Below are 15,963 nucleotides of genomic sequence, written 5' to 3' on the forward strand. Positions count from 1 at the left end.
TGTTCCATATATTAGATTTCATACCTTTTCTTCCACTTTCCTCGTAACTTCAGGCAACACCTCTAACATATTTTAGCTGTTTTACAAATGGAAGTTGCAGAAAGTAGTGAACACTGTTTATCACAAGTGCCTGGCTGTTCACAAATCTGCTGGAATCTGTCCACTTCATAGAAATGTAAAATACTTTCACATATACACAGTCCAGCTTCCTTTAAAACTAGCACTGGAATAAATACTTCTGGCCTTTTGAATCCACATGCTAGCAGTGTCTCCTGGGCAAGTTCTGAAAAACTTTCTTATGAGAGACTATGAAGAATGCCAGAATTCGAGCAATTCAGTTTTTTCATACAGACAGTCCTTAAAAGTGATCATTTATACAGTATGTGTTAAAATCAAAGCTACTTACCCTTTTTCTCAAGTTGTAGGTCAAAATGAGATTTCTGGAGAAGGAATGTGAAAAGGCTGTATAGAACTCCAGCACTTTCTGCAAGGCATCTCTCTTAATCACATGAAGATCACAGTAAGTCAAAGCCCTTACATTAGCACAGGACTGGGCGAGGGTAGACTCCTTCCAGAACACGTCACCAAAAACGTCTCCTTTGCCTAAAGAAAGAGCAGCAGCACCACTTTCAGTAATGGTACTATCTCCACCAAAAACATAAGAGAACATGTATCTCATTTATGTAGTCAAAGTTCTTCTACTTCATGTGGTCAGAAAAAAATTCTGTCTCTGATCTTGGGGCAGCCAGTGAAACCCCTACTGAGGAACACTGCGGTGAGGGTGTATGCACCAGTCTGGGCACTACGACACGTGGCAAGGATACCGAAAGCTGCCTGAGGAGCAGCCCCCACTCAGGATTTCACTGGTTATAGCCCAGCTCAGGCTGGGAACAAAAGGGAAGGGAGTGTTCAGTAAAAAGTTGCAAGCTCCTTTACAGAGCAATGGTCTTTTTTTTTTTCTCCTGTTTTCCAACATATAAGGCTAACGAGATAAGAATATTCAGTCATTACCATGATAACAAAAAATTACACTGTTCTTGTTTTGAATGGTATTTTCCTCTTAAACCCCTGCTGTGTTATATCACCTACTGCATATCCTTTTTTAAGACAAACAACAAAGAAATACATTCACAATGTCTATCAAGTTGTGGTAGGGATGAACCACATGGTCTCTTGTCTCATAAGTAATACTTTGCCTGTAACAATTCTTAAAGCCAAAGCATCAAAATAGATATTAGTTTACTGACTTCAGCTGGGCCCTTTTAGATTTCATTCCCTAAATAAATATTCACTTACGAAAGTCTATATGAAAGTCAAGAGAACTATCATGAGTTAAGAGGTCAAGAAAACTTCTGAATTAAACCCAGAACTCCCATCTCAGCCCTTGAGCTGTACTTCCACCATGACCTAATCTTTTCCATTAGATGATAAGCCTTTTCTCTTTAAGGAGAAGCTATCAGCCTGATGGTAAGCCATGCTGTAGTGCAATAAGCTGTGGCTCACACTGGTGTGCTCCCAATCTTCCACAAAAGACCTATGCAGTCCCCCCTAGTTAGTCCCTAAACACTTTGGAGGAGCACAGACTTTATTTCCATTTTAAATGCATATATATACTGAAACCACCTGTTCCATAAGCACATTTTTCCCTACTAGGTTAGGCAAAGGCACCATAGTGATACTCTTTCTTCCACCTCTAGTCTTTTTACATAGGACAGTGCTAACATCCAGAAATACTACAAACACTGCACAACAGCAAGCACGGTGGGTGTCCAATAGCCCAGTGCAGTAACCAACTTCTCATTTTAATGATAATGACTTTTCACATTTTCAATTATTTAAACACATGCTTTTTCAGTAGATACATTAAAAACAGCCTAAGAAAAAAGGTTCCATGCACTTAAAATAGATCTGCAAGGCTTTTAGACAGACAAACACACAATATATTCAAAATTGAAGCGAAACAATTTTTATGCACCATAAAAACCGATATGCTTCACTGAGTAAAAATGGATTGTTTGCATTTGGAATAAATATGCTTTTACTCACAATCTTCCAGGCAATTAGCTAAACAACTGTTTTAATTAACGCTCTGGAATCTATCAAGTATTGAAATGTGCCATCACTGATGAGCAACAGTTAGAGCTGGTAGTCCAAGCATAAGGGAGAGGAATTCTACTTCCCTTCTAAGCGTATTTCTTAACATCTCCAGACAAGTTTCCCTGCCTTAAAATGACAATAATTACTTTACTGCCCCACAGTAACATGAAGAACAATTAGTACAATTCAAGTACAAACAGCATGGTGCTGCTTTGCCTACATACGGAATGACACAGCGGAAGTTAGTAACATCTCGCTATTTTTAAAATTTAGTTTTGCTTTTCACATAACACAGAAAGACACAACTGTGTCCTCTACCTGTGGCAGCAATCTCAGTTTCCCATTGCTACATGTAACTCCCAAAAAACTCTCCCTCCTGCAGTTTCCTGCCACCCCAGGGAGCCGCGTCCCATGGGTGGCAAGAGCAGCACATGAATGAGCTACATCTGCTGGGTGCCCACTGAGCCAAACCAAACAGAGAAAAGCAACACATGAACCACAAACTGAGTCAGATCACAGAAGCCTCAATTTTTAAGAAACAAACCAGGCTAAAATAATAAGTTGTTCTGTTTTCTATCATTAACAATTTCCTTGAAGTAAATCAAGTTAACAGGCAGTGATCTAGTCAAAAATCAATCCTACATTTCAGTTCAATTTCCAAAGCAAGGCGCTCATACAAGCATCACCCTTCTTTGTTTCTGTCAAGTGTATTTTCTAAATGATGCATACAAAAAGTATCAACCTAGATTGTCAGATTCTAAAAGAACTTGTGTTTGACATTCATAGAAAATTTGGGAGAAATGGAGCAGTAGGAAGTATTTATAGCAAGTACGACTTTAAATTACACCCAGGAGTATTTGCACTGGATTAGAACAATTGTCCTCTTATACATAATAAGGAACTGCATACCATCTCCCTTTGTTTATATGATCTTTGTTTATATGATAAAGTAAGATCAAACACTTAGGAAAAAAAAAAAAGAGGGCAGACTAAGTGTGTTTTATCAAAAACATCTGTATTTGGAAAGCAAGAAGAGCAAGGTGAGACTACTAAGTGTGTAAGAACATAGTTGCCAAAGTCTAATGTCTGCATTAGAGAACCTGAGTCAAAAGCCTCTTTTTACATATAACTCCAGGTTTATATATTTTGCCTTATCTCTGAAGAAAGATTTAAAAGCTAGGGAAATGCAGATGGCCATTTGTTTGTCAGTACTTTGCATTTCTTATTCCCAGCTTGCTGAATCCCAGACATTTGCCAGCAACACTGTCTGTCAATCACACTTAAAGTGGATGATCTAAGCTTTTACCATCAATCATTTCTATTCCCTGCTGGATTTGTGGGTTGAGGACCTTTTCCACCGCCAGCTCAGTGTGCACTGGAAAGCCAAATAGTTTTCTGCCTTTTATGTTTGGTTGTTTGTTTTAATTATAATAACAAGTCCCCAAACTCTGAAATATTTAAATGCTGAAGAATTATTTTATAAAACCAGAACCTTCTGTTTCCATATTTATTCTTTTCCAGCCTTTTATCCATATCAAATTTGCTATTTATCTTAAAAGTGAAAAGAGGATTTCTTTGTTAACACTGCAAATTCAGCCTGAGTCAGGCAAAAGGTCAATTCACATTCACTCTGTCTCCCGAAAGCAGCACCAGTAATGAAGATCTGATTATTGCAACCTAGCCAAGTGTTTTGCTGATTCTGTTCTAGAAAAGAACCACACTGGCACAATATAGCTGTATTGCCTTGATGTGCCTACCAGAACAAACTTTAGTTTTTTCACTCCTACAAGCAGGAAGTATTGAAGAGCTCTCAGACAGAAGATATTCCACCCTACTCTGAAAACATATGATTCTATGTGGAATATTTTGACTGATAACCTACTTAGTTCACTTTTGAGTTCTGGGTGTCTGGGAGTCATGGTGTGATAGCAGCTGGGTGAGAAGATGAGACCATGGATTCGTGTGCTGAAGATTTTCCAAGACAGTATGGACTTGGGAGACTGATTTTCAGTACATCAGACAAAATATGTTAGACTGATTTTCAGTACATCAGACAAAATATGTTAGAATCATTCTCAAATCAATAGTAATAGCTGTTAGAGCAGCCAACACCTGAATCCATCTCGGGTCTATTCTAGATCTGCCTTCATTTACATGTTTGAACTACAGAAGAAATATTATCTGACATAGTCTCAGCAGATCCAAAGATAAGCTAGAGTGACCAAACACTGCTTGATGGTACTTCAGTGGCAAGGCAGCACCAAGCACATCTTGGAAATCAGCTGTTAGCAAATACTGTTAACCGTGATGCTGATGCACAGTGGGTGCCGCACCACATGATGACTTTCCCAGCAGAGCTCCCTGAAGCACCCACACCGGCCTGCACCCTTGAGATTTGTTCTCCACCTCCAGGCAGTGGGCGACTCCAATTGCTGTAAAGGAAAACAGAGATTCTCTGCGTGTCAGCCTCTGTTCTAGTGACTGCTCAGTTAAAATGCTGCCGGAATTTAAAACCTTGGCCTGATTCTGATTTTTCTCCCTTCCCTTTTTTGTTTGTTTTGTTTTTCCTCCCTCCTGAGCAGATTTGAAGAGAACCAGAGGATCTGAAGCCAGTTCATGTCACAGGGTTCTACCAATTGTATTCAAGCATAATTCCACTAAGTACAGCATATTTACCTCTAGTGTTCAAAGCCAGTGATGTGACACTGTGGCCAAATCCCCTCTTTTATCACCATGTGTCTATTTGGCTTCAGCTGTAAATCTTTCCCTCTCCTCTCTTCCCTATCTCCTCCTTATCCGAGTAATGCATGCAATTTAAATTTTCCCATTTCAAAGAGAGAAGAAAGATTCAAGGAAAGTAGAGGCGTCAGAGCAGAAGTAATTTTTCCTCTTGGTGCATTGTTTTACGGGAACAAATATCTCCCAGCCAGAAAACAACAGAGCTACCGTTTGGCATCAAGGTAGAGTATTTGGTATCCATTCCACAGGTAAATTGCACAACTTGACAACCACTGAACAGGTCCTCCAACACGGCACAGCTGGCAGATGATGCAGGGAAGTGATTTGCTGCTTTGGATTTTCTTAAGATTTCTCAAATGCAAACTGAGACATAATAAGAAATGAATGGCCAACTGTACTGAAAAGAAAACACTATTTTTCATTAACCAGAGGTTTTGATCACTCTTTTAGTCTAAAAATGACCCTAAGTAAAAAAATCCAGTTTTGATTTCTTGTTTAAATTTCTACCTCTTCATATCTTTGTTCGGACAAACGTGACGGGCAAGCCTTCCTAATGCAGCCTGAGATATCAAGGAACGTGCTGGAACAGAGAGACTCATCACTACCACATCTCAATTTCAGCTGCCAGTGCATCGTGGGTCACTGTTGCCAGCAACCTGCCAGATGTCACCATCTTCCAAAGAGGACTTCTTCCACATGTGGTGGTGTCACACTACTTAAGAGCACATTACGCAAAGTTGCATAACTTCAAAACAATAAAACATGAAAACATACAAAAAACCCAGCTAATCTGAAGTTCTAGACTGAGGCCTCTGTTCTCATGGAATTCCCCTCTTCTGCGGTTATTCCAGAAAGTCGTTCATCAAGTGTTTTAAAAATCTGTTTCTCCGATACCCTCTACAGTCTCAGACCATCCACAGATAGCAGTGGATAAGGGCTCTGGACCCACAAGTCCTTCTCTGTTTGCAAATAACAGGTCCAGTGGGCTGCCTTCCCTCGTTGACTCACTGACCAGCTGTGTCAGGAAGTTGTTTTCCACATACTCCAGGAACTCCCTAGACTGTTTCCTCTGCTGTGCTGTATTTCCAGCAGACACCTGTTAAGTTGAAGTCCCCCACGAGAACAAGGGCTAGTGATGGTGAGACTTATCCAAGCTGTTTAAAGAATATTCCATCTGCCTCTTCATCCTGGTTGGGTGGTCTGTACCAGACTCTCACCATGTTATCTGCCTTGTCGGCCTTCCCCTTGATTCTTACCTATAAACACTCAACCCTATTGGCACCATCATGAAGCTCTAGACAATCAAACCACTCCGTTAACAGATGGGGCTACCTCACCTCCTCTCCTTCCTTGCCTATCCCTCCTGAAGAGTTGATAGCCATCCAACGCAGTACTCCAGTTGTGGGAGTCATCCCACCATGTTCCTGTGATGGCAACTATGTCACAGTTTTCCTGCTGCACAATGGCTTCCAGCTCCTCCTGTTTGGTGCCCATGCTGCGCACATTGGTGTAGATACACTTATCAGTAGCTGGGCTACTGATCCCGCCACCTTCAAAGACACTGTCTTTGAAAATAATTAAAAAAACTCTAATGCCATCCATAATCCTGCAACCACTTCTTCAGCATAAGGGCACAGCAGCTTGACATTTTTAACACAGGCAGATGTACCTAAATTTAAAAGTTAGGTGAAAAATGAAGTAGAGAAGTAAGGGACTTTTTCAAAGACTTGTTTTGAATAACAACAGGCCTCAAAACACATAATTAAATTCTGAAAATGGAGTTGTACACAAAGCAATTTAGTTTAGGGAAACCTGACTTAGCTCAGGTACTGACGACGGTCTAAATATAGTAGTCTGGGCTCAGCACAATTAACTATCCAACATCTTCAAGCCTGCTGAGAAGCAATCTTCACACAACTGTGTGGAAGATGCAATGCTTTTCCACTGAGAAGTTCTAAGACAGACAATACTTCTGCACTGCTATTTTCTCTCATCTGAAATAAACCATCCCTGTGGTGCAGTTGCCCTTGCAGTTTGCACTGTCCTATCTGGATGCAAATCTGTCTCACCAAGATCTGAATCAAGGCCCTTGTGTCTACATCTGAATAAAATGCTTATGGCTAAATGAGTAAACTAAAACAACTGAAAGAAAACAAACAATTATTCTTATAACGTTCCTTTAAGATTGCAATTAGATCAAATTAAATCAGCAGGAATTTCTCGACACAAAGCAAATGGAGCATTTAATATCCTGCTGAAACAAAACATGGCACACCAAGTTCTCCTACAATACCACACTAAAACCACGGTCTCCAATCTTGTCAATGTTATAGCTTTGCAAATAACAATAAAAGATGTGTATTTCAGGGATATGCAATTTTCACTGCCTCAATTCACATGTGATCTCAAAAGTAAATCTATGTGCAATCTTTGCACACTTCCCCCCACTCAAAAAAAAAAAAAAAAAAAAAAAAGGGAAAAAAGTGATATATCCCACTTTCTCCCTGATGGTGAAGGCAGCAGCCAGGTCTAGGCTACAAATTCCCATTCCTTGACATTCTCTTACTGCATATGTTCATACTTATGCAATATCTATATCCTGTTATTTCCCTTCAGCTTTGATAGCAGCAAAAGGAATAGCAACAGCAAACTGAATAGCAACAGCAAACTGTCCTTGTGGAGGGCAACGATTTTCCTTGCTCATAATAAATTACTGCCTTGATTTCCCTTCCTATCTCATTTACTTTACCTGTCCTTTGTGAAGTCAGGAGTTGAACTCGATGATTTTTGTGGGTCCCGTCCAACTCAGTATGTTCTATGATTCTATGACTAATACTCTTTGCTAAACCAAAAGGTGATTAAAAAGTTTATTATTTTGAAAGTTTTTAGCTCAAATGAGGATAGCAATAACATAATAAATGCAGAACAGCTGGGATGCAACACCTGGGATTAACTGCTTTACTCTTGGGACACAATGTTTTGTGTGGGAGTTTTGTTTTTTCTTTTTAACTAAACCTTCTACTAACTGTGATTTTTCTCATCCATTGCTCAGCTCTGAAGACCCCAATGGTTTCCAAGGCTTTGTATTTTAATTGCTAAATAAAGGCTTGAATGCTCCCAGTCTCTAACCAAATCTGCAAGAGTAACCTCCAGTCTTACCATCCATACACACGGGGCCCCCTTGCAGGGATCATCGAGACCACTTCAGCAACTCCAAAACAATCCACATAAGTGAAGGGCTGCTGATCAGTCAGGCCCTCTGGGAGTCATTAATTGCCAAATTTGCAGCAGTCTGAAAATTTAAGGACAAGACACTGCCTTCCTCACTGCTATCTAGAAAAAAAAGCCTGTCACCCTAATTTCAATGGTCTGCTTCTTCCACCCTTTGGCCTTTTACTGGAATGTTTCCCTAAATTTCAAAGACTACCGCAATTTCAAGCAGAAAGGGTTGGAACCAACCTGGGTCAAAAAATCACTTGCTTCCTTCAGATTTCCTAGAGAAGAGGGATTTTCTGTTCAATCTTGGAGTACAATTATGTAAGTCATATCTAACTTAGAATTTATTATTTTCAAGCAAGACAAAAAATGGTTTTCTTGGTCATTCAGATATTCGTACATACACATTAACACAATATAAATCCTTTTGTAAGAAGGCTTCATATCCGGTCCTTCCACGTATTTCCAGAAAATACTTACGAAAAGTTACTTTTCCTACTACACCATTTTTTTCTATAATTTTCATTAAATTTTCTATGCACACAGGCAATTGAAGACATAACGCAAGAACTAGCATTTCCTCTAGCAATGGTGGGCGACGTTACAAAGGTCAGGACTAAAAGGCTGAATGACCGTGGAAGTACCGTGCTAGCCCCAGCAACATCATATCATCTGCTCAGCTGGGTTTCTAACATCAGCTTCTTGACTACTGTAGTTCTAAACTATCTACATTCCCATTCTGCACTAAGGCAACATGTACCTTCATAGTGTAAAAAAAAAAAAAAAAAAAAAAAAAAAAAATTTAAAAAACGCATTGAAAGACAGTTTAAGTTATCCAGCTTCCCTAAATTAAGAAACAACAACTAGCTATGCAGGCTTATTTCACGCTTTTACTATAATTCCTTTTCTCCCACATATTTCAAAGAAAGCTGCAGCCAGACCTTATGGTCCCTGCCTGGAGCACATTCAATTCAGAGGGAATATTTTAAGAAGATATTCTTTAAATTAAAATGTAGCAAATCTCTCCTGAGCATGAGTAAATTTAACTGTTCAGAGACCCACAATAAGGTCAGGTTTTCAGATGGCTCAGTCTGAAAGGTCTGCTCCAAAGCAGAGAAACTAGAGCTGCCAAATGAAGTGCACGTAAAAGGTTGATTGTTTTTAACAGTGACAAAACAACCCATTTTCTCTAACCACATTTGGATAAATGGGCAAGTTTTTTAAGCAAGAGTAGTTCAAAGAGATACATCAGTCTCAGATGGATAAAGCAGCATCAGCCCAAATGGGAAGGCTTAGAAAAGTTAAAAGCAAAGCCAAGTTGAAAACAGTCTGTTAATGGAAGTCCTGCATGACCTGTGCTTCGCTCAGTTCTTTTCAGGGCAGGGACTGTGTGATTTGTCTCTATCTTCCACAAAGTGCTGAGTGTACATCAGCACCTCACCCTACCCAAGAACAACGGTGTAAACGGAAGAACAGTGACCTACAGAAAATCCAAAGATCGTGTTACACAAACATCACTAATTTCTTTATCTTTGTAGAAATTTTGGATAGAATTCAAAAATACATCTTTCGTCCCAACAAATCAAATTTCATACAAAATACATAAATTTCTTTTAATTTTTACTGTAAACATTGCAAACTTCTTAAAAATTTATTTATTCATTTTTGTGTTTGTATCTAATTCAAATTAATGGGGAAGGCAATCTTAGGGGACACAAAAAAAAATGTACATTTTTTCATTGCTGGCCTGTGTGCAATTTCTTCCAATTCAGTACTCTTATTAATCCAAGTCAATCAAAGTTAGGGCTTTGTTATAAGAACGTAAGCCTGACCTGAGAATATACCTTGGGTCTGTCTCTTGGGTATCACACAGAACTGATCTGGAAGGATATTATGCAAGCGTGCACAATACACTCCAAACTCCGGGGCTACACAATACACTTTTATATGCTAGTCTGCAAGGCTAAATTATTTCAGAACTTGAAAATGTTTCATGTGAATTGAATCCTTTAAGGATTAAGTGTAGTTTGCCTTTGGTTTATGTAATGCTGTACAGCAGTCACACAGACAAAGTTCGGGATGCAATTTATTTCTCTATTCTAAGGAAGATACAGGATACATTGCGAATTGCAAAGGCTGCTTTATTAAGACAGCTAAAGCTCAGCAAATAATTCCTCCTGAATAATTTATGCACTTTTAAAAAATTACTTTTATTTCAAGAATGCCTGAGAGAAGATTACAGCCTCTCAGACATACATATTAACTGAAATTACCCTACAGAATTCCTCACATTGTTTGCTGTTATAGGCCTGATGTTCATAGCTATGCCTAGTTGTGACTGGTAAACAAAATTTATGGCATAGGTTGTTCTGGCTGAATGACTAGCAACAATCACATTTCTTGTACAATGTAGACTTTTTTTTTTCTTTGTAGTGCCTTGCTTTACCTGAGGTACTTTTATCAAGAACTTGACAGGTTTACCTAAACATGAAATTTTAAAAAAAAACCAAAACAGAGTACCAAGAAGCTAGGGAGTAAATCCTGACCCATCTCCTACAGCATCCTTCAGTAATGTGGTGGTTACATTATGCAATGCTGAAGGACAAGTAAGTCCAACTGACTTAAAATAGTGAAAAACTTAAATAACCACACCAAGTGTAACGAACTCTTCAACAGAAGGCTTCACAGCCTGGGGGAGGAAGGTACATGCATGTGTGGAATGAAATGGATTCCTTAGTCCAGAAACTGAAACATAAAAATTGAAACACATTTATCCAAAATGAAATCTCACAGAATAACAAACAGATCCCACTTCATTTTATTTTTCTCTCTGACTCTAATATTCACAAAGAAAATGACAGAGCTCATCAACTTCACTGTGAGCCAGAGAACTGACTCCAAATTCCAAGAAAATAAAGGTGTGGAGGGAAGAGGATCAATAGTTACCATCCCAGGAGAACAGCAATAACAAAATATTTCTATACCATTTATCATTTATCTGTAGCTATCACTCTGCAGCAGCAGAGATTTGGGATTCAGGTTTCCTCAACATTGATTTCTCAAGGAGTCTAGGCTGAGTGTTTTCTAAAGTGAGTATTATGATAAAACACAGGAGTTACTGATAAAGATGGGCAGAAAAATTGTATCTTTAAAATGACACTTAAAAACTCCTATTTAAATGCTTTTTACCTGTACTGATTAAATACAGCAGCAAGATGTTTCGAGGTTTTCTTCTTGTGATGGACACAGGAGGCATTATGGGATAAAAGGTGAAACAAACTGAGAAGCTTTAGTTTGTTCTACATTTGCCACATTAATTCCTGAGAGCTCAACATGGCTAAAGGTAGTAAGTTTCTGATGTGCAAACTGGAAAAGTAGAAGTGGCTAGTATCATATAACACTGAACAGCACGGGTGATTCCAGAACAAAAGAGAATCAGTTATCCCCCTGCTTTTCACCTTCTTTGTTTCTTGTGTGGTATGAAATATTATGAACTTGATTGCCCAGGACACTAAATTCACCCTATGCTATATACACAACCCCATTCAGAAGTAGAGAAAAAACTGAGCATATTTATTAACCCCTCTCATTATCCAGTAAACATTCCTCTTAGGAGAGTTAGGTGTATGTGTTCAGAAAGAGTCAGATTACTAAGCTGTTTTCTTCTCTTTTTCCAGGCTGCTATGAGTGACAGATACTAGATTAAGCCACCATGAGTATTTACCTCATCACAAAAGGGTCTGACAGAGTCAAGTGATAAGTATCACCTCCTCAATGCTCCAGCCACCCCATGATTCATCTCTGTCTATTGGATTATCACACTCTTTTCCCCTAGATTTGCCTCAGAATGTTGTTCACACCACTACCAGCTTCTTTTTAATGCCTCCAACCTAAAGCTGTCATTCCAAGTCAACAAATCAACTCTAAATTTTTATATTACTTTGACTTTAAAAGAGATAAATATTATTTCAACATGAGATCCTAAATAAAGCTAATTGAAAAATTTTCAGAAAAAATGGATTATTATCAGGAGAGAAGCAGGGAAGCCAGGCACTTTGAAAATGAGTCTTTTGAAGTCTTCAATGGGATTCCTAATGAAAAGAGATGTGGCAAGACAGGGAGAACCCTAAGAATGACCACAAACCAAATGCTCAAGTACAGCATCCATTGACCAGAAGCAATAGGGTTGAAGCAATCTGGAGATGAGATGATTGCCCTTCCTATTTACCTGTGTGGAGCAGGAAGGACAAGTCGATGACCCTACGCAATGTTCCTGTATGACATTAAGCAAGTTGTGGTTTGTTGTTTGCTTGGGTTTTTTGTTTTGTTTTGTTGTTGGTTTTTTTTTTCCTCTCTTTCAATTTTTCCAGACAATAAGTATTTAAAACCATACAGCTGACAAGTACATTAAAATATACCACACCAGGCTGTGGCGTACCTAGCTTGGCTGAGGCTTTTTAAAGACTAAGTGCTTGAGTAGGAGAGACTATAAAAACACTCTGCATCTGTATTTGTGCACAACACAAATTATCATTTGTGAAACTCACCCAATATAGCAACAACTTCATCATCCTGGATTACTTCCAAAGACCCCGAAACCACAAAGCAAAGGCTGTCGACGCTCTCTCCGGCGTGGTAGATCAGGTCTCCGGGGGCACAGTGCACTGTCTGAAACTCCATGGCAAGCGCTCGCAGGCATCCGTCGCTTGCCAGCCTGAAGGCTGGGTGCTCCTTGAAAACTTTGCGGTTCAGATGCACGCAGATATCTGCTCTCATGTCCTTAGGGCATATCTGTAAAACCTGAGAAAGAAATTAGCCTTAGACTAATTGGACTAAGGCTAATTAATTAATTAGCCAATCGGTCCCTGTGCATGGCTTATACATGCCATGCGATTATCCCTAGTTCACTACTCAGGGTTTAAGAACTACTTTCTTCCATCATATAAAATTTCTCATCTTGATTCGTACATTTATTTTTGTATTATTTATACACACGAGCCACAGCACCTGAGAGAAAATAATGATTTCATCTCAGCAACATGCTCTGCTGGAAATTGAATTACCAGGATAAGGCCTCAGGTTTTTAAGACAACAAAATTAAGAGCGTGGCAGTACAGAAACTGGTGGAGAAAAACTTCCCGAAGGATTGTTTCTAGTGGGTAGGTAACTCTTTTCATAGGCAGATTCCATTAAAAGCCTGCACAAATTATATGTTCCAAGTGAGAGGAATATTGTATAGAGGGTAAGTGTAATCTCATATCCCTTTAGCAAAAAAAAAGTTACTAAAAGTTCCATTAACTCATAATATTGAGATTTGCAGGTATTCAAATCCACTCTCAGTGGCAGTAACAGGTTTTTTTCTTCACACAAGAAGGGACCTTAAGGTATGATACTAAGTTGGGCAACTTTTGATCTCCAAATGTCATGTTCCTCACAGGAATTCATGATATGTGCTCCTAAGGATATACAAACTGACTCCTAGCACAGCAGGTACCAGTCAGCACCATTTCTGAAGTTTTTTAATAAAATACAGACAGCCAAGTGGAAAGAATACAGAATTACTATTGCACGTACAGATTAGAAGTTCCTAGCAAAAACACTGGGAATACATAACATGAACAGGGTTTTGGGATGACAAAAATCCTTGGAGGATAGTCTGTGATGAAGTACATCTCAGAACGTGTTATTTAAGAAAACCATGGAGTAGTACAAATCTGCCTCATTTTTTTCTCAGTAATAACTACTCCATCCAATTAAAGAGCACTCTTTGTGAGCTTCAGAGTTACTCCCACACATTTTCCTGGATGGAAAGAGGCGGCTGCTTCAATGCAAACACTCCTGGAAAGCATACAGGTAAACACAGGAACTGCTACGGCTTTGTCTCCACCTCGCAGTGGGGCTCTACACAAGATGTGAGCAGAGAACCAAGCTCATAACTGTGTGCACAGCACTGGTTCCAGATATTACACTTGCTACTCAAAGGCAAATGACTCCACCACCACCATCATCATCTTTGGCCCACCTCAACGCAGACCTGCTATTATGGATATTGCTTCTGAAAGAGATATATTTCTCTAGTGTTTAAGTGTTGGGCACTCATGGACGATCTCTCTGTGTCTCACAGCGAGTGGCAGCCAAACCTGCCAGTTCTCAGATTTCCAGGCTCACAAGAATGGATTGGGGCAGCAAGACCAGCATTTAACGTGGAACACAGGCACCAGCCACAGCTGTCATTGCCATTCTCTCATTTACTCTGACAACAAAAACATTCTATATTTGCAGATGCTTGCCAAAGTTTGGCACTGGCATTACACACACATACAATTCACAATTACCTGAACATCATGCACAAAAAGGGTTGCTTTACTATAATAGAAATAGGAGTAAGAAAACCTGAATATACAAGAGAATATTTTAAATGAGGCTCTTATCCAAAACCACCTTGGTTTCCCAGTCTAAGAAGTTAACTAATTTTCCATTCTCCATTTAGAGAAGTTATCTCCAGATTTCACAAAAATAAAGAGGGATTCGAGACATTTGAGAGCTACAGACAAACAGCAGAAGACTTCCATTTGTATGGGAGGTAAGAAACATATTTTCATGGATTAATTTTAGAATCTTCCGGCAGCTCTTGGTTAATTTTTTTTCTATACTGGCATTTTCTAGATTTACAGAATTTAATTTTAGCTGATTATTCACTCCTTGGCATGCCTGCAGTGAACACTGAACTGACAAATTTGTGGCCTACAAAATAATGAAAAGGTTGATTCTGTGTTAAGTTCATCTTTAAATATCTGCCTCATCTGTAGAACGCTGCTTTGCATTACACAGCAGCACAACTACCACTGTTCTGTCACAGGAGCAATGCATGTTTTATTCATTGCATGACATCCTAGAAGTTATGCACAGGCATCAAACCAACAGAACTCACACCTGAGAGTTTAGGGATTGGCACAGCCATTAGTTGGTCTTGTATCTGCTAGCTTTTGCTATGCAGATGAAAGTTGATTTCTCGGTTTTACAGTCATCACTACTGGCAGTTCAGCTATGAACACACCAGTTATTGAAATCAACACCATATTATGCTCTTTGATGTCCTGATGAGACTTTTTTTTCCTGTTTATTAAGATCGTTCTCAAAGGCTACAGTGAGTTGTGCTTGGTTTGGCTATCCTGCTGTCTCCAAAGACATTCTTAAAGCATTTCTGTCCTTATCAGGGGAAGCCAAGAATGAACTTTGAAGATAAGCTAAAACAAACATGTTTTACATAGCATTTTTTTCTTGCTGCTTTGTTAAAATGATGACGGCAGCTTGCACTGGGGGGTAAATGAAAGCACCAGCATTCGTTACACTATGTATCTTCAGATCTTGTCTCCCTACCTTCCCCAAAGGTACCTTCCTCAAATCCATAACCACGCACAAAGACATTTTAGGGGAAAACAGGCAGAGCAGTTTCTAATTAGCACTATCCAGTACTAAAATACCATCTATTTCTGAAAACTAGTATGATGGACAGTGCTTCCCGGAACCATGGTCTGGGATCTAAATGGTAGAAATGCTGAAGACCATTTAGGAAAGCAAACAGTACCCTGTGTACCCATTGGTCTCCAGACAGCCCAGTGCAAGACCACATCTGTTCTACTCTTCCATAACGATGCTTTAACAGCTAGACAGAAATGAGATTGTTTGCTCTTTAACTGCATCATCTAAGGTTTAGAATACTAAATTAAGCTGCCAACCAGAAGGCTGGTGACTGGAGCATTGGTATGATTTCCTGAAAGAACCACCCCACAAATCATATCTTCTTAAGACAAGCAGAATAATAATGGTATCTATCTCCATAAAACCTGGCAACTAATGTGAAAGCGGCAAGTAGTTGCTTTTGTACATTTGTTCTGGTGAGGGGCCATT

The 15,963-nt window shown here is 39.2% G+C and overlaps 1 protein-coding gene across 1 annotated transcript in view; it reads right to left on the bottom strand.

Moving 5' to 3' along the window:
- Positions 1-15,963, bottom strand: part of KCNH1 (potassium voltage-gated channel subfamily H member 1) — a 178,155-nt gene that overhangs the window by 72,254 nt on the left and 89,938 nt on the right. Inside the window, exons 9-10 of the mRNA XM_065631601.1 lie at positions 12,600-12,852; positions 407-603 (exon numbers count right to left, since the gene is read on the bottom strand). Coding sequence (XP_065487673.1) covers positions 407-603; positions 12,600-12,852 — 450 coding nt within the window. The remainder of the gene's footprint in view (positions 1-406; positions 604-12,599; positions 12,853-15,963) is intronic.

The sequence above is a fragment of the Caloenas nicobarica genome, chromosome 3 (assembly GCF_036013445.1).
Source record: "Caloenas nicobarica isolate bCalNic1 chromosome 3, bCalNic1.hap1, whole genome shotgun sequence".
NCBI classification, from domain to species: domain Eukaryota; kingdom Metazoa; phylum Chordata; class Aves; order Columbiformes; family Columbidae; genus Caloenas; species Caloenas nicobarica.